Below are 18,571 nucleotides of genomic sequence, written 5' to 3'. Positions count from 1 at the left end.
GACAACACAGAATCAGAATCAGCATCATGTTCATGAACATCATGTATGCGGTCGGATTTACAAACGGAAGACACATGACCTTTCTTTTTGCAATTGTGACACACAGCCCAACGTTGGGGACAATCCTCGCGTGAATGTTTCGTAAAACACCGCGGACATGAAGGAAGTTGCTGGGGATTTTGCTGCAGTTTCTTAGTGGGTTGTTTACGGCTAGGCCGCGGCTGCGCGTGGGAGCGTACTGCGGCCACGTCGGCCGGCGGGGACGCGGCGCACGCGTCGTCAACAGCGCACAGAGGTTGTATTTCCCCGACGTCACCCCACGCCTCTATTTGCGCCCCAGCGGCGCGAGAAATTTCAAAAGACTGCGCAATGGAGAGAACTTCATCGAGAGTCGGATTCGCCAACTGAAGGGCACGTTGCCGAACTTCTTTGTCGAGCGCCGACCGGATAATAGCATCCCGTACCATGGAATCGGCATAGGATTCTTTGTGAACGTCAGTAACAAATTGACACTTTCGACTGAGGCCGTGAAGTTCAGCAGCCCAAGCGTGATAGGACTGATTTGGTTGTTTTTGACAACGATAAAAGGCAACACGAGAGGCTACCACATGCGTTTGCTTTTGAAAATAGACAGACAGAAGGGAGCACATTTCAGCAAAGGACAAAGACGCAGGATCCTTCAAAGGGGCCAATTGCGACAACAACCGATACAGTTGAGGTGAAATCCAGGAAAGGAACAGAGACTTACATGGTTGTTCGTCCGTGACATGAAATGCCAAGAAGTGCTGTCGAAGACGTTTTTCATAATCAGACCAGTCTTCCGCCGTCTCGTCGTAAGGTGGAAAAGGAGGTACAGCCAACGACGAGAAACGCCCCGCATTTGACGCCGCGACGAAATCGCGAATCGCTGCTGTCAGAAGCATTTGCTGTTCAAGGAGATTTTGCAATAGTTGCTCGACAGTAGCCATGGAACCCTGTGAGTCAACGGTGAAAAGGAAAAATCCACTACCTCGTCACCAAATTTTTATATCTTCAAATTTAACACATTTTTCGGACAACACAACACACATATAAGTCACTGAGTAAGTTGACCTGTGTACAAGTCGGCATTCGATTAAACACTGAGTCTCAGTCTAGTGGCCGCTGCTCGGCTGGCCACTTAGGTGGTGCAGCTGCTGCCTGGCTGGCAGACAGCGCCGCACGTAGAGGACGTGCGTAATTGTGCGGCGGCACTTTGAATAATTGGCGAGTCACAACACCTTTTTTTGCAAAATTCTCCTGTTACTAGTTATTGCTGGTGCTGTTATAGTTTCATTAAAAATTAACATGTTTTAAAGTGACGTGTGTTTGGCTGATCATCATATTCTTGTTTTAGACTTTTTAATTTGATTTCATTGAAGTTTAAAACTTATTAATCATTTGATTGTTATAATCAGAGATCATTATTAATTAATGCTCATCCAAATAGCTTGTTTAACCATATTGTGAGTGATAGCTGTCCAACCATAACTGAAGTTAAAATGCTTCCTGCTTCATGTTTCTGCCTGTAGTCTTTTCTGATTTTGGTTGTTATCTGTACGAACTTTTATTGACATTATTGGACATAATCTCTTCATCCAGACAGTTTTTGTAGTCTACAGCACCTACTAGCCCCAATATGGTAGCCGGCTGCGGTGGCTGAGCAGTTCTAGGCACTTCAATCTGGAACCATGCGGCTGCTACGGTCGCAGGTTCAAATCCTCCCTCGGGCATGGATGTGAGTGATGTCCTTAGGTTAGTTAGGTTTAAGTAGTTCTAAGTCTAGGGGACTGATGACCTCCGATGTTAAGTCCCATAGTGCTCAGAGCCATTTGAACCCAATATGGTTTTAATGTACTGTATTTAAAAAATCAGTGTAATGTGTTTTGAATTCACGCTTTTATCATCAGACGGCTTGCGTACTTTGATCAAAACACATGGCGTGTTGTTTTAAAGGAGAGTTATCATAAAATTTGTGCCTGGAACTTTTGTTTTCACCATCTCTCTCCAGAGAAATGAGATTCATGTTGTTCTTGACGTTTTCACATATACTCACAATGGTCTTCATTACTGTTTACATTTGTTTGGCAATAAAACTTATTATCTTGACAAACATGTGCTTTAACTCACTTTCAATAAAGTAAATCAAAACCAAATTGTTGCTGATTGCTGCTGTCTGCTACAAATATTCTGTTCCACATAACAGCCACAGTTCACCATTATTCTCATTATTTTTCATAATTGCTTTCAACTTCTTAATGCTTGTGATGGACTGTATTATTCAAATTTTGAAAGACATGGATTACTTTGCACTTCTATTAATTTATCAAAAAATTCATATCTTATTGTTACAGAAAAACAAAGCAATTAGGGCCATTCAATAAATTAATGCAAGGGCGAAGATACCACTGTATTACAATCTGACATTACAGCAACATTTGAAAAATTAGTTTTAGTCTAACTGTTCATTTGGAATTTTTACCAGATTTTGATGAAATCGAAGCAGGGGTTTTACCACCACCTGCCTCTGCAAATGGGAAAGGTGAAGCTAAGGGAGATGCAGAAAATCATTCCATTATTATGCAACAGGTGGATGAACTGCAAGACACTGTTAAAGAACTGATGAATCAGGTATTTTTGCACAGAATAATCTGACATTGAATTTTTCCGTGTTTGTACATTATACTGTAATTATAATTTTATTCTGTATAGTTGAGTTGTTTTGTTTTATTTTGTGGGGTTCTACTGTCCACTTACTTTTGAATAGCAAAGTATCAGTGAGATGAAAATATTTATAAAATGTTCAAAAAATCTAGCCACTAAGTGGAAGTAATTGGAAATAAGAAAAAAGTGTAAAATTGCTTGCTTTTGGACCTGAGGGCTACTGCTCCTTGTGGCAGCAGTCATAATATTGATATTCCTTGACTAGTTTGTGGTGGTTAGTTATTATTAATATTGGTTTCATTCTGATCTCCAGGCATGATAATTGTTAATTTTCTTTGTGAGAAGATGCCACAATTTACTGCCTTTAAAAGTCATCGTAAAATGGGCTTCTTAGGGGAACTGTATATTTTGTAGTATCTTTCGTTAACTTTGATGGATTAATCAGTGAATAAATCTTTGAGCAAGTCCTGTCCAAGTTACTGTACACTCTTGCCAGTAAGTTAAATTCATGTCAAAATTTATGTTTATAATAATTTGCAAACTCAGTGTTCATTAATACTGGCTGTCGGAGATCCTATGCCTATATTAATTTTTGTTTGATTTGATGAAAAAGTGACAATTGCTGCACTGCACTGGATAATGAAGTGATCGAAAATCTCACTTCCCCGAATTCACTTAAAAAATTTTAATCATTGGTTCTTTATAATAATAAAACTTTTCCTTCTCACCAAGATAATTAGTTTCTGATAAAGTGGAAATTAAAATTTTGAATACTTTCACTCCATATATTGTTACAATTTAGTGCTGTTATGAGCTAGCACAATATAGACAACATTAGACAAGATAGCCTGAGATAGAATGACAAAAGGAGTGCAAGACACTATTGTCTCTATTCTTTATAGACTTACACAAAACAAAAGTTGACTTCTTATGCCTAGACATTCTTAGTACACTACTTATTCTTTTGAAATGCTTATTTTTAAATAATTCACAATGATACAAAAATATTAATGAAATTATTTAAAATCATGGCTTATGGCCCTATAAGAATGGCTTCGCCTTGGCAGAAGTGATGAAAAGGTGTAGGAAAACAGGCTGCTAAGTGCTAGGACTAGAACATAGGGAAAGCCACTCAGAACTCCAAATGAAGGGAGACTTACTAGACAGATTGAGAGGAACTAGTAGATTGTTTTTATCCAATGAGAGCTGAAAATCTGAGAACTTAAATATGAAAGTGAAGGTGGCAGCCAAGTCAGAGTTGAGTGGAAATAAGCCAGAAAGAGGGGGAAACTTAAGTACAAGAAAATGGTAGAGTGTGAGAAAATGACACACAAAATCAGAAGGAAAGACTCCAAAATTAATAAGAGAAGTGCAAGAGCAACAGAATTATCACAAATTGATGTTGGGTGGATAGTGAGAACCAAGTGTTTGTAGAGAAAGTTGATGGATGTAGAATTCAAGGAAAATGGAAGCAGGGAATACATACTCCATGTATGATGTAACAGAGATAAAAGTAATAACCACCACATATCTTAGCGTACTCTGCAGCAAGTTTTGAATTGGTATTTGACACCATTTATTTCCCAAGTGGCCTGCGTGATGGAAGAGCTCTTGCCGGTAATGGAGATGATTTATATAGTTGTATGAGGATGCATAGAACACTTGATTAAGTGTAAAGGCTTCTGTCACAGAGGATAAGAAATGTAAGACAAATAAAATGGGGCGGGATGTGTATACAGTCTGACCACTATGTTGTGGATATGGAAGGTGGGTGAAGAAAAGCAGTTGGAGGAGGGGGGGGGGGGATATTTCATAAGATGGACCTCACTTTTCAGGGCATGTATTCAGAAATTCATGGCAATGCTGAAGAAGTTTATTTCTCTCTTTTTTTCCTGAAACTAAAAAAGAAACAAATTATGAGCTAACAGCAGTTGCCCTCTTAACAATATTATCAAAAGAATAGATTACTACCGACCAAATAATGGGGATGCTGAGTCACAAACAGGCACAACGAAAAGACTGCTGAACAAGTTTTGGCCAAAATGCCTTCTTCTTAATTAGACAACATACAGGCTCACACATTCACACAAATGCAACTCACACTCACATGACCACTATCTCTGGTTGCCCAGGCCAGGCTCAGTCGAAAGTACTATTAGCCAAGAGCTTACTTGTTTAGCAGTCTACCTTGTTGTACATTTGTGTGACACAACATGTCCACTGTATGGTGAACAGCAATCTATCCTTTTCATAATATCGTCATTATTCCATCCTGTATTTTTCAGTTTACCTCTTTTGGATATATTGGTATACAGTAGTACAAAGGGCTTGGTGTTTTAAAAATAATTTCGTGGTACTCCAAAGAAGTTGGTCTCAATGTAATAATAAAAATAAAAACAGTACTAAGCCATTAATAAGTGGTATGGACATAGTGAATGATTGACTGCATCACAGTATTGTTAGTGGTTCATGTAATAACTGTAATCAATATTCGAAACATTGCTGTTACCAAAAATGACACTGAAATAATGGTGGTAGAACTGGACCACCGCACTGTGATGCCAGTATACAACACATCAGAAAAACCATTTATGTCCCTTGCATTGAAGAACTTCAATCTGCTTGCTGTGAAGTTTTTAACTGGTGACTTCAATAACCACAGCACATCTTTTTGATATGTAGGCGCCTTTGCAGAAGACCTGAGAGTTAAGGAATGGGCTGAGATACAAAACCTGGACGTAATCCATAATGTGGAACTTCCATATTCATTCAGTAGCTAAGGATTTCAATGTGGGGAGAACTCTGTTTCATAAGCTACAACATGGATAAATGTTATATCAAACCCATCGGTCTGCCATGGAAAATCTGGCAGATATATCCCAAAATTACAGTACTTTCATTCAGATAATGAGGAAAGTATCATTTAAGTACATTCCTAGAAGCTGCAGGTAACAGCACATAGTGGAATGACAAATTACTTTTAAAACATTACAAATATTACATTATATAATTATATTAAAATATTACAAATTGCAGAATCACAATCTATCAGTATTGAGTCCACTCAGTGTGGAAAAAAAACAGTGCTGCATGTAATTAGCAAAGCAAGATGGAAGGAATGGATTGATAACCTTAGAAAAAGTAGGTCTTTATAACCCACTGCAGCAGAATAACTTGGGAACCAAGAATTGCCAAACATGGCAGCACAATGACATAAAGCCAAATTTCATACCAGCTTATGCTTGGAGGGTAGAACAGAACTTGTTAAGTGAAAACTGTTATCTAAACCCAAGAAGGAAAGAGATGTACTCCATCTTCTTAAAATAATTAAACAGTGGCCTGAATAAAGTGGGGAATGATAAGGCCTTTGATAAAAGATGACATTTGTACCAAGAAAATCAAAAACAGCGATAGGTCTTTTGTCCACATACGAAATCATGAGAGTGTACCATCCAGAAAGTTGCAACAAGAAATAATACCTGTAAAAAATTTGTAGTGAATGGGGTGCAAACCCTCTTGCTCTCAAAATAACAGCCAGTGGCTTGTGCTTCTCTGTAGCTGCATATACCTGCCAACTCTAGAAAAAAATCTTGTATCCCCCTTTCCAATGTTCTAACTCCTCCACCCAATCCAGTCCTTCGCTTCATTGTGCACCACATGCAACAAGAAATAATACCTGTAAAAAATGTGTAGTGAATGGGGTGCAAACCCTCTTGCTCTCAAAATAACAGCCAATGGCTTGTGCTTCTCTATAGCTGCATATACCTGCCAACTCCAGAAAAAATCTTGTATCCCCCTTTCCACTGTTCTAACTCCTCCACCCAATCCAGTCCTTCGCTTCATTGTGCACCACATGCAACTTTCTGTGACTGCACCAGGGTGAGTTCACAGGTGCCCCTTTCCTAACCCCCCCCCCCCTTTTGTGCTTCTCCTTTCCAGTCACCCAGTCACCAGTCATCCCTCCTCCACCTCTCCCTTCCTCCTCTCCGCCCTGCGTGTTTGTGGGAGGGGAGTTGCACGTGTTTGCATTTCTGTATCATTTAGCTCTGTGGAAAGCTGTCATTTGAATTGCTTAGTGGCCTTGTTTGTGTGCCTATCACCCACCCAATGCCTAAACCATACAGTGATTTGCTAACTTAAACCATACAGTATTTATATTTCATCCCCTCCCCTCCAGTAGATCATGCATTCATCTATGATGAGTTCCTGAAATGGATGACACAGTTTTCAACTGTGATTAATTGTTGATACCAAGGAAGTAAGGGTACTGTCAAGTTGTTGTCAATGTGCCCAACTGTTTAAAGAGCTGGCTGTGAGAGGTTCTAGGGTGAACACTGCAAATTAATGCTTGTTTCCTCAATGTTGATGAATTACCCCAGAAAGCCCTGCCATAGTACTGGGTCGGCAGCACACTGATTACGATCTGCTGGTAGATTGTGAGTACTTATTTGGTAGATTGTGTGAGTACTGAGAGTGTGAAAGAAAAATTGTTGAATATAAATGACAATTTTTTTCTTAGCACTGAAAATGTGCATTCATCGAGTACATGCTGAAGCACTTTGTGAGAACATCATCACAATTTGCTTCGACAGAGTGAATGTTATCTCAGAGTTAGTGTTTGGTCATCAGGGAGATCTTGAAATGTGATCTTGTATGAAGAAAATAATGCATGGTGCAACGACTTAACATATAATGAACTGTATATTAAAAAAGCAAAAAATCTATCATTTTTGTTCTGCATGGGAAGCTAACTTTTCATAAAAGAAAGAAATGGCAAAAGCATTTGTTTATTGGATCAAGCTGCTATTGTATTTATGAAAAAGATAAATGTCGAGAGACATTTAAAAAATTAGTGTGAATGCTGAGTTTTTGAATATTTCAGTCTGTCAGGAAATATCCCTGTGATAGCAATGTGTTGCATTTATGATGAAAACATTCCATACATCTGAAGAACATTATTTTAGTACTTTACTCAAGACATTATCAACTCCATGATACTTTTTGAGTTTGAGGGCATTAATTACATTCTTAATTTCTTTGCCAGAGCATAGAGTAACTGTAATTTCCTGTATACGTGAGGCATTGCTTTTTGCATATGTTCTATTGATTTATCCTTTGAAGTATTCATGCCAATCTTTTGAGCTACTTCAAGAACGTTATTAAACACATTGACTGTCTTGCTGCTGTCATTTATTATCTGGCTGTCTTCTTTAACAACATAGACCTCACTCCTTGACTTATTTCCTTGCTTCCCTTTTAACTGTTGCCCATGTGGATTTAATTTTATTATTCTCCTCATTGATTACATACAATATACAGATATTTTTTATTTTCTAATCACTCTCATTGATACAGTACATTATTTCTGGTAAAATGAAATAAATCCTACTTCTCTTTCTGCTATAACCATTTCAAACAATTCCTTTTTCCTTACACATAGTATTTTGATTCCTTTCGTAATTCAGGGCTTTGATGTTTTACTGTTACCATACTTCATTTTTTTCATAGGGAAGCAGCTGTTAAAGATTCTTACCTCAGCCTTCACTGGACATGATTACCCTTTTGGGTAGTTTGGTAGTTCGAAATCAGATTTCCATCACATCCAATCCTGATACAGCTGCTTCCTCCAAACAACAACTTAGGAGTGCACCTCTCGTCGCTCAGTACTGTCTTCCTCTTGCTTGTATTAATCAGATATTTCAACAACACTATGACTCATTAAAATCATGCTCTGAATTGAGGTCCATTCCACCTGACAATTTGCACACCACACATAGAATAGCTTCTGACCAATCTCCGCAGTATCCTGGTTAGACCTTATGCTCAATATGCACCCATTTCCATGCCGTGTGGCTCCTACCCCTGTGACCATCCTCCTGTAAGATTTATTCTATGCACTCTCCTACCACTGTACTGTAACTCGCAAAACGTATACTATCAAATGGAGAGCCACATGTGAAATGACTCACGTTGTGTACCAGCTGTTATGTAAGCACTCTTCAGCCTTCTCCATCACAGTGACTACCCTCGAGTTATCTGTTAGGATGAATGGGCTTAGACTGTCTGTATACTGGCAACACAAACTATCCTGTTGCAGAGCATGCTATACAACTTGCCAGTCATGACGTCGGAGCCTTTCACTTACTAACCTGCCAGTCATGATCTCGGTGGCTGTTCGACCAGACGTGTCATCTGGATTCTTCTTCCTGACAGCAGTTTTTCAGAACTCCACAGGTGGAAACTGGTATTACAACATGTTCCTGGTTCTCACTGTCTATCTGCTCTTAATTGACATTAATTTCTTCAGTCTCAACATATTTTCAGTAATTATTCCTTTCTTCACTCTCTTTGAGTTTTTTATATCTTTTATTTTCAGGCCTGTGCGATTTACCCTGAATCCCCCCCACCTCTACTACATATAATACTCTTGGCTTCCCACTCTTATTAACTCTTGTATGATGTTTAGTCAGTAATCTTTCCTTTGCTTATTACCCTATTTTTCAACTTTAAGCTCTCAGGTTTTCAAATGTTGTGTGGTGCAGTCACCAACAATCAGTCTTTTGTTCTCATTCTGTCTGGTAAGTGTCCCCTGTCCCAAGGTATTGGCCGACTTTATATCAACTTCCCCATTTCCTAAACCTTGCCAGTGTTTTTCCTTCGCCTGCAATCATTCTGCCAGAAGAAGAAGCCACTAGCTCTGAAAGCTTGCACATTTCCTTAACTTTTATACATGTTTTCTGCTGCTGTCACCTGGTGTAGATTTTTTATCTGTCCAATTATATTTCAAAAAATTGATTTTTTTTTATGTATTATCTGTTACAGATTGGTACAAACCTATCTACAAATACCCAAAATTTGCAATTTACATCTCACATTTTCCCCCCCATGAACCATGGACCTCGCCGTTTGTGGGGAGGCTTGCGTGCCTCAGCGATACACATGGCCGTACCGTAGGTGCAACCACAACGGAGGGGTATCTGTTGAGAGGCCAGACAAACGTGTGGTTCCTGAAGAGGGGCAGCAGCCTTTTCAGTAGTTGCAGGTGCAACAGTCTGGATGATTGACTGATCTGGCCTTGTAACACTAACCAAAATGGCCTTGCTGTGCTGGTACTGCGAACGGCTGAAAGCAAGGGGAAACTACAGCCGTAATTTTTCCCGAGGGCATGCAGATTTACTGTATGATTAAATGATGATGGCATCCTCTTGGATAATATATTCCGGAGGTAAAATAGTCCCCCATTTGGATCTCTGGACGTCGTTATCAGGAGAAAGAAAACTGGCGTTCTACGTATCGGAGCATGGAATGTCAGGTCCCTTAATCGGGCAGGTAGGTTAGAAAATTTAAAACGGGAAATGGGTAGGTTAAAGTTAGATATAGTGGGAATTAGTGAAGTTCGGTGGCAGGAGGAACAAGACTTTTGGTCAGGTGAATACAGGGTTATAAATGCAGGAGGTAATAGGGGTAATGCAGGAGTAGGTTTAATAATGAATAAAAAAATAAGAGTGCGCGTAAGCTACTACAAACAACATAGTGAACACATTATTGTGGCAAAGATAGACACGAAGCCCATGCCTACTACAGTAGTACAAGTTTATGTGCCAACTAGCTCTGCAGATGATGAAGAAATTGATGAAATGTATGATGAGATAAAAGAAATTATTCAGGTAGTGAAGGGAGACGAAAATTTAATAGTCATGGGTGACTGGAATTCGAGAGTAGGAAAAGGGAGAGAAGGAAACATAGTAGGTGAATACGAATTGGGGGTAAGAAATGAAAGAGGAAGCTGTTTCAAGAATCATGTAAGAAGGTTGTATACATGGAAGAACCCTGGAGATACTAAAAGGTATCAGATAGATTATATAATGGTAAGACAGAGATTTAGGAACCAGGTTTTAAATTGTAAGACATTTCCAGGGGCAGATATGGACTCTGACCACAATCTATTGGTTATGAACTGTAGATTAAAACTGAAGAAACTGCAAAAAGGTGGGAATTTAAGGAGATGGGACCTGGATAAACTGAAAGAACCAGAGGTTGTACAGAGTTTCAGGGACAGCATAAGGGAACAATTGACAGGAATGGGGGAAAGAAATACAGTAGAAGAAGAATGGGTAGCTCTGAGGGATGAAGTAGTGAAGGCAGCAGACGATGAAGTAGGTAAAAAGACGAGGACTGGTAGAAATCCTTGGGTAACAGAAGAAATATTATATTTAATTGATGAAAGGAGAAAATATAAAAATGCAGTAAATGAATCAGGCAAAAAGGAATACAAACGTCTCAAAAATGAGATTGACAGGAAGTGCAAAACTGCTAAGCAGGGATGGCTAGAGGACAAATGTAAGGATGTAGAGGCTTATCTCACCAGAGGTAAGATAGATACTGCCTGCAGGAAAATTAAAGAGATATTTGGAGAAAGGAGAACCACTTGTATGAATATCAAGAGCTCAGATGGAAACCCAGTTCCAAGCAAATAAGGGAAAGCAGAAAGGTGGAAAGAGTATATAGAGGGTCTATACAAGGGCGATGTACTTGAGGACAATATTATGGAAATGGAAGAGGATGTAGATGAAGATGAAATGGGAGATACGATACTGCGTGAAGAGTTTGACGGAGTACTGAAAGACCTGAGTCGAAACAAGGCCACGGGAGTGGACAACATTTTATTAGAACTACTGATGGCCTTGAGAGAGCCAGTCATGACAAAACTCTACTATCTGGTGAGGAAGTTGTATGAGACAGGTGAAATACCCTCAGACTTCAAGAAGAATATAATAATTCCAATCCCAAAGAAAGCAGGTTTTGACAGATGTGAAAATTACCGAACTATCAGTTTAATAAGTCATAGCTGCAAAATACTAACGCGAAACTGGTAGAAGTCGACCTCGGGGAAGATCAGTTTGGATTCCGTAGAAATGTTGGAACACGTGAGGCAATACTGACCTTATGCCTTATCTTAGAAGAAATATTAAGGAAAGGCAAACCTATGTTTCTAGCATTTGTAGACTTAGAGAAAGCTTTTGACAATGTTGACTGGAACACTCTCTTTCAAATTTTAAAGATGGCAGAGGCAAAATACAGGGAGCAAAAGGCTATTTACAATTTGTACAGAAACCAGACGGCCGTTATAAGAGTCGAGGGGCATGAAAGGTGAAAATATGCTCACTACTTTCTATTTACTTAAATTTGGCATATTTTGTGGCAGTACCTTTTCCGTAAAATGTTTACAAGGAGATATTTGTCTTGGCTTCAGTTGTCTAGTGGAAGTATGATTCCACAATGCAGTTTCGTCGGCTGCAGAAATGACCTGGTTCAATGTGTTTGCCTCATTTTTGGTGCTTCAAATACCATTTCTTCGAATGTGGTTTCTTCTTAAAGCTTATACAAAAAAAGTGATAACATAATTCATTTTTTTCTGTTCACTTCCAAATTATTATGACGGCGACCTGCACATTATTAGTCAAAGACGACTCCAGCGTCAAAGACATTTTACACAACACACAAGCTTCCACTTGTAATCAGTCTCTTTGATATTCTTCATCACATTTACTAATAGTAATCAATATGCTGTCACTCTCAAAAATATAAGTAAATTAACATATAATAAGGCAAATTATAATAAAAAAATTCTGACAAAAATTGTAAGAAAACATTTACTATTTGGTATCGACAAATCCGGTAGAAAATAACACATCTCCCAGATCCATTACAACTGCCCCCCAGGGCTTTTGTTGTTATGAAAATATACAACAAAATCCCGACCACACTCAGTAATGGATCTGTATTACACAATTAGTACATTAATGATGCAGTCTTATAACCTCTTCCAAATTTGGACTCTTTGAATCTGTGGACTTGTTACTGGCTGTTGTTGCAATGATACTTCCCCATCAATCTCATACACAAAAAATTCAAGTAAAGAAATTATTTAACATGACAAATATACATGGTATAAAACATACATGAGAAATATTCTAACATACAGCATACAGATTGAAAATAATAGAAAGGTAAAACTCATTTCCTAAAATAAGATTTAAATTTTTTTTCCCCATATTAATGTTAATTTCATTATGCTTACATATTGTACAGTAAAAACGATACTGGACATATATAGTGTAGTGTTTTTTTCTCTATATATTTGCCTTATATATATATATATATATATATATATATATATATATATATATATATATTACTTCTGATTTTTTTTAATTTTATATTTTTTTTACTCATGGTTTTTTTTTTTTTTTTTTTTTTTTTTTTTTTTTTTTTTTTTTTTTTTTTTTTTTTTTTTTTACAGCTAAAGATACATCAGTATTATCTAAATTTTTTGCAATTATTTATGTACACTTGCCTCTCTACTACAATATTATTACAAGTCACATTCTTGTGAAGAGTACTTTCGCTCCCCACAACATCAGTGTAAAGAATAATAAATTGCTCATATATCATGAGGCTTTATCTAAAATTGGTTTTGAAACTTATACTTTTGCATGCATGTCCTCACATGCATGCCTTCACCCACAGGGAAGACTTAGCTTCCAAAAATTAGAAAAAATTCATAAATGCTCACTAGGGAGACTTTTTTTTGTAAAAAAGTAAAAATAAATCTTTCTCTCATTCTTTGTTACAACAGTGTTTTTTCATCAGTTTCAATTAACATGTGACTTCAAATTATTAATTTATACATGCAAATATACATACTTGGTTCTACAGGTAGTTTTGTTCTAACAAGCATATTCCAGTGGAGGACTTTTGTTTTAGATGATAATAGGTTATTTAAATTTTGAAATTATGATTTCTGTTTATATAGTTTCAAAGAGACAACATTCCTGGGACCAAATAATTTCTTCAACTTAGGATACACCAAACGATAAGCATTAGGGTGTGGATTTTCTATGACTTCAAAAGGCCCAATATAGATATCAAAGACTTTTTTAATTTCTGAAGTTAACATTTTTGATTTTTCATGAGATTTGACCAGAACAAGATCCCCAATTTTGAAAGTGGTTAATTTTACCCTATTGTTGTGTCTTTTATTCCTCTTTTCCCCTTGTTTCCTCATAGTTTCCCTGACAATATCTTCTCTCTCTTGCATAGTTAAAGGTGTACATTTAGGAAAGTCAATAAGTTCTGATATAAGATTTGGAGGTCTAATATTAAACATAATCTCATATGGTGAAAATCCTGTGGAACTATGTTGTAGGCTATTCATAATATCTTCAAAATTTCAAATGTGCTCAAACCAGGTTGGATGTTTATGGCTACAATAGGTTCTACAAAGTCTCCCAATTTCCCTCATATATCTTTCTGCAGGATTGGTGGATGGAGAATAAACAGATGTAAGTATATGCTTCAATTATCTTTCAATAAATTTTTTCCAAATTTTAGAGGTGAACAACTGTGAACCACTATCTGATAATATAGCTTTTGGTTTACCCACCTGTGCGAAATAATCTCTTTCAATTTTTATTATAATTTCATGGCTAGTAGCTTTTTTCACTGGATATAGTTTAATTAATTTTGAAAATACATCTACCATAACAAATATGTAACAGTGACCACCTTTACTCTTTGGTAACATTCCATATAAGTCCACAGCGATAAGATCTAAAAGTTTTTCCGGAATAATGTTTTGCATCTCTCCACCACATCTTTGATTGCTCACTTTAACTCTCTGACATTTGTCACAGGTTGCCAATTCTTTTCTTACCTTCTTTCCAATATTGTAAAAATAAACATTTTCTTGTATCTTTTGAATGCACTTCTGTATCCCACAATGACCAAAACTTTCATGTATGTAAATGATCAGCTTTCCAGCATCTGCCTTTGGCCAACACAGTTTCCAATTATCAGAATCTACATCTGTTCTCCGAAATAAAATCCCCTTATGTAATTTGTAAAATTTATGAAGTTTCTCATACCCCTTCTTGCCTAAACATTCTTTGATTAATTTCCAACTTTGATCTAAATTTTGATTTTTTTCTAATTTTGTTACACATAGCTCTAATTGTTTTCTCATTTTCCACCCCTTTCAAGTATCAATTTTAAATTGCTTTTCCTCCTCTTGTTCAAAAATCTCCTTTTCTCCCCCAATTGGTAACCTTGAAAGTGAATCAGCTACTACATTCTCAGAACCTTTTATGTGTTTGATTTCAAAGTCAAACTGTTGCAGAAATATTGCCCATCTGCTCAATCTACTGTGGTACAATTTGCACTCTTGTAAGTAAGTCAAAGCTTTGTGATCCGAAAATACTATGGTTTTATGTCCAATAAGGTAAATTCTAAATTTTGTAAAAGCCCAATGAATTGCTAAAAGTTCCTTCTCTGTGACTCTATAATTTTTCTCATGCTTGAGCAACATTCTGCTTGCAAATGCTATGGTACAATGTATCTTAACTCCATTCTCTACTCTTTCTTGAAATAGCTCTGCTCCAAGCCCATAATTACTGCTATCAGTGTTCAAACAAAATGGTAAATTAAAATCAGGTCTGTGTAATAAGTGTTGCTTCCTCAACTCTTGCTTAATTTTATCAAATTCTTCCTGACAACTTTTATCCCAAACCCAAACAGTGTTTTTCTTAAGTAACTGACTTAAACATGGTGCATTCAGACTCTGATCACTTATATGTTTTCGGTAAAAACCGCATAACCCAAAGAACGACTTTAATTGTTTTTTAGTCTTAGGAATAGGAATTTCTGAAATTGCTTTAATTTTTCTGGATCTGCCAAAATTCTCTTATCTGTGGCAACATGACCCAAAAATTTTAATTCAGAAACTGCAAATTTACATTTCTCTAATTTCATTGTCATCCCCCCTTTTCTAAGTTTTTCACAAACTGACTTCAAAATCGAAAAATGTTCCTCCCAATTTTGCCCTGTAACCAAAATGTCATCTACATAAATTATCAGTTTAGATGCAAGTTCTTGCCCCAGTACATGATCCAAAGCTCTTATAAATTCGGAAACAGAAGAATTTAACCCAAATGGCACAACACAATATTGGTAACTCTTACCATTGTACAAGAAAGCAGTATATTTCCTAGAATTAACCGAAAGCGGTACCTGATGAAAACCCGAAGTTAGATCCAAACTTGACATATATTTTATATCAGTAAATTTATAGAGTAACTCATCAATATTTTCGTGATGGTCTGTCTGTCTGAACAAATTTTTTTTTAAGTGTCTAGAGTCCAAAACCAATCTTACTCCATCTTTTTTCGAAACTATTACTATAGGGTTATTATATGCACTGATACTCCTTTCTATTATATTACATCCTTCCATCTTTTTCAGCTCTTTCTCAACAGCAGGTCTTTTTGATATTGCAATACTGTATGGTTTTATGAAAAATGGTTCATGAGGTTTTACGTGAAGCTCACACTGATAACCCTTTACCCTACCAGGTATGTCACTGGAAACATCACTGTATTCCCACAGCAGATTTTCTAACTGTTGTTTTTGCTCCCCAGATAAATTTTGTGTTTCTGAAATTTTCAAATTTACTAAATTCCCAAATTCAACTTCATCAGTATCAAATCTATGAGTTTCAATATTCTCCAATCTATTTTCTTTTAGTAAATTGATACTGTCAAAATTTCCATTACTCTGATCAGCAAGTGTGTTCACAAAATGTGTCTGAATGTATTCCCTTTCACTAGTTTCTATCAAAAGTTTTCTTCCAACCCAATCAAATGCTGTATTTACTTTTACTATCCAATTCATACCCGAAAGAAAATCCTCATTAAATTCCTGAATTACAAAACATCCGTGTGTGAACAACTTGCCTTCAATTAAAAATGTCACTAAAGCCTGGCTTTTTACCAATTTACTGCTCTTCCCAGTAGCACCTTTTATCTTTACCCCAACAACTGACATTTCAACATAATCTTTCCCCACTTTCAATTTCTTGCTTAACCTTTCAGATGTTCCAGAGATCTCACTTCCTGTATCAATTAAACATTTACCAATCCATGACCCAATTTGAACTTTTATATAAGGACTGCAAAATTGGTCGCTCTTCTCAGAACCTGTATCCTCATGTAATAAATCACTTTCAATTTCTCCAAACCTATACTTACCAGAATCATATGGTATACCATTATATGTATTATTTGTCACAGTTATAAAATTTGCACAAGATACAAAATTGTCATTAGTACTCTGTATTATCTCAAATAGCCAAGAATTTTCATCCAAATCACATTGTATACTATTGAAGTACTTATCCTTCAGATTTTCAAAAATAAAATATCTCATCTTTTTCCACCACTCAGGACATACAGTTTCACATACATTAATAAGCATCTTTCTAAAGTTCTTGTCAAAAGAAATAGTTTCACTGTTCAGCCATATATTCATAAGAAAAGTGTGTGTGTCATTAGTATCTGTAAAAGTTCTACTTAGGCTAGAAGTTATACATGTGTCATAATTATTTGTGTAGTCAGATTCTTTACCAACAACATCAAAATTCACACTTTCACATACACCCAGCTTGTGAGCCTTATTCATCCTGGTAACATCCCTGGGAATTTCTATAATATTCTCACTATTTAATCCATTTTCAACCACGTGTATACCCAACTCCCTATTTAAACTAATGAAACACCTTTCCTCAACATCATCATCAATACCATTACCATTATTACCAACTTTATCATTGTCATTATCATTATACATATTCAGGTCATACACATTCAAATTATCCCCTAAAATATTATTTCCCCTTTCTAAAGTTACCAGATCCCTTTCATCAATATTTTCATTCTCACAGCATGCATTCTCTTTCATTCACATACGTCTCTGAACTACTACAAATTACATCATCTGACAAAGTGTTGTTCTTTTCTGCCCAAGTGTAAAACTCTGTCAAATTAAATGAATCACAATTACTTTTATCTACTGTATGTTCTTGTGTACTGAAAATTTTATCTTTATCAATATCATCATTATTTTCCTCTTGAAATTTCTTCAATAAGTAACAACTAATGACCTCATGTGATAGCCAAGGTTTGGAACTGTCATGTTTGTGTTTATGATAGTCACATCCATTGGTCCTTTCATCATGCTCACCTTCTGCCTCAACCTTGCGGACCTTCAAGGGGGCGTCTACTCGTTTTTTGTTTCCTGAATTACAACTGGTTCCTTGTTTGAACTGCTGATTGGGGTGCTGCCAATGTCTCTGATCAACATTTCTGTTCCCATTCCTATGCCAAACATTACCTAGTTGTTGGTAGTTTCTGTTGTACTGATCTCTAGCAAAATTTCTGTGATTTTGATCCCTGAAGTGTTCTCTATTTTGTTGATTATTTCTGCAAAAATGTTGTTCTTGTTTTGGATGAAAATTATGGTCCTTCTTTTGAAAATTGTTATATCCCCCTGAATTTTGACTGACACCATGATAATTGTTTTGTTCCCTTTTTTGAAAGTTGTCATTTCCCCAATTTTGAGCATTACCTTTCTGAGTAAACCCACTGTGTGTTCTTGTTGTTACCCTATCCAACTTTTCAATATAATTGAGAAACTGCTCTACATTACTATCAGGACAATGAACTAAACTCAACTGCATTGCTGATGGCAATCTTCTCTTTAAGGTGTCAATTTTGATCAAGTCATCCAAAGGTTTTGTTAAATGAATAAGTTTTTGAAGTTCACTTTTGCAAAATTGTTTCATACTCCCATCTGATTCTCTATAGTTTCTCCCATTCAAAAATTCACTTTTGATTCTAGTTTGCTTAAGATCATCCCAAAAATTTTCCGGAAATTTTGATTCAATTTCTGAAAAGGTCATCCCCAAAGTTACAATCTGGTTTGTCCAAGACAAAGCTTCCCCTTCCAAGAATTTTTTCACAACTTTAATTTTCATATCATCTGGTGAGTGAGGTAA

At 36.6% G+C, this 18,571-nt stretch overlaps 1 protein-coding gene across 1 annotated transcript in view; it reads left to right on the top strand.

Annotated features, from left to right (window-relative positions):
- LOC126094567 (protein arginine N-methyltransferase 1) overlaps positions 1 to 18,571 on the top strand; it is a 103,278-nt gene that overhangs the window by 42,732 nt on the left and 41,975 nt on the right. The window contains exon 3 of the mRNA XM_049909023.1: positions 2,504 to 2,649. Coding sequence (XP_049764980.1) covers positions 2,504 to 2,649 — 146 coding nt within the window. The remainder of the gene's footprint in view (positions 1 to 2,503; positions 2,650 to 18,571) is intronic.

Source organism: Schistocerca cancellata, chromosome 8, assembly GCF_023864275.1.
Source record: "Schistocerca cancellata isolate TAMUIC-IGC-003103 chromosome 8, iqSchCanc2.1, whole genome shotgun sequence".
NCBI lineage: Eukaryota > Metazoa > Arthropoda > Insecta > Orthoptera > Acrididae > Schistocerca > Schistocerca cancellata.
The sequence above is the reverse complement of the archived record's forward strand: the minus strand, read 5'-3'. Positions and strand labels throughout refer to the sequence as shown.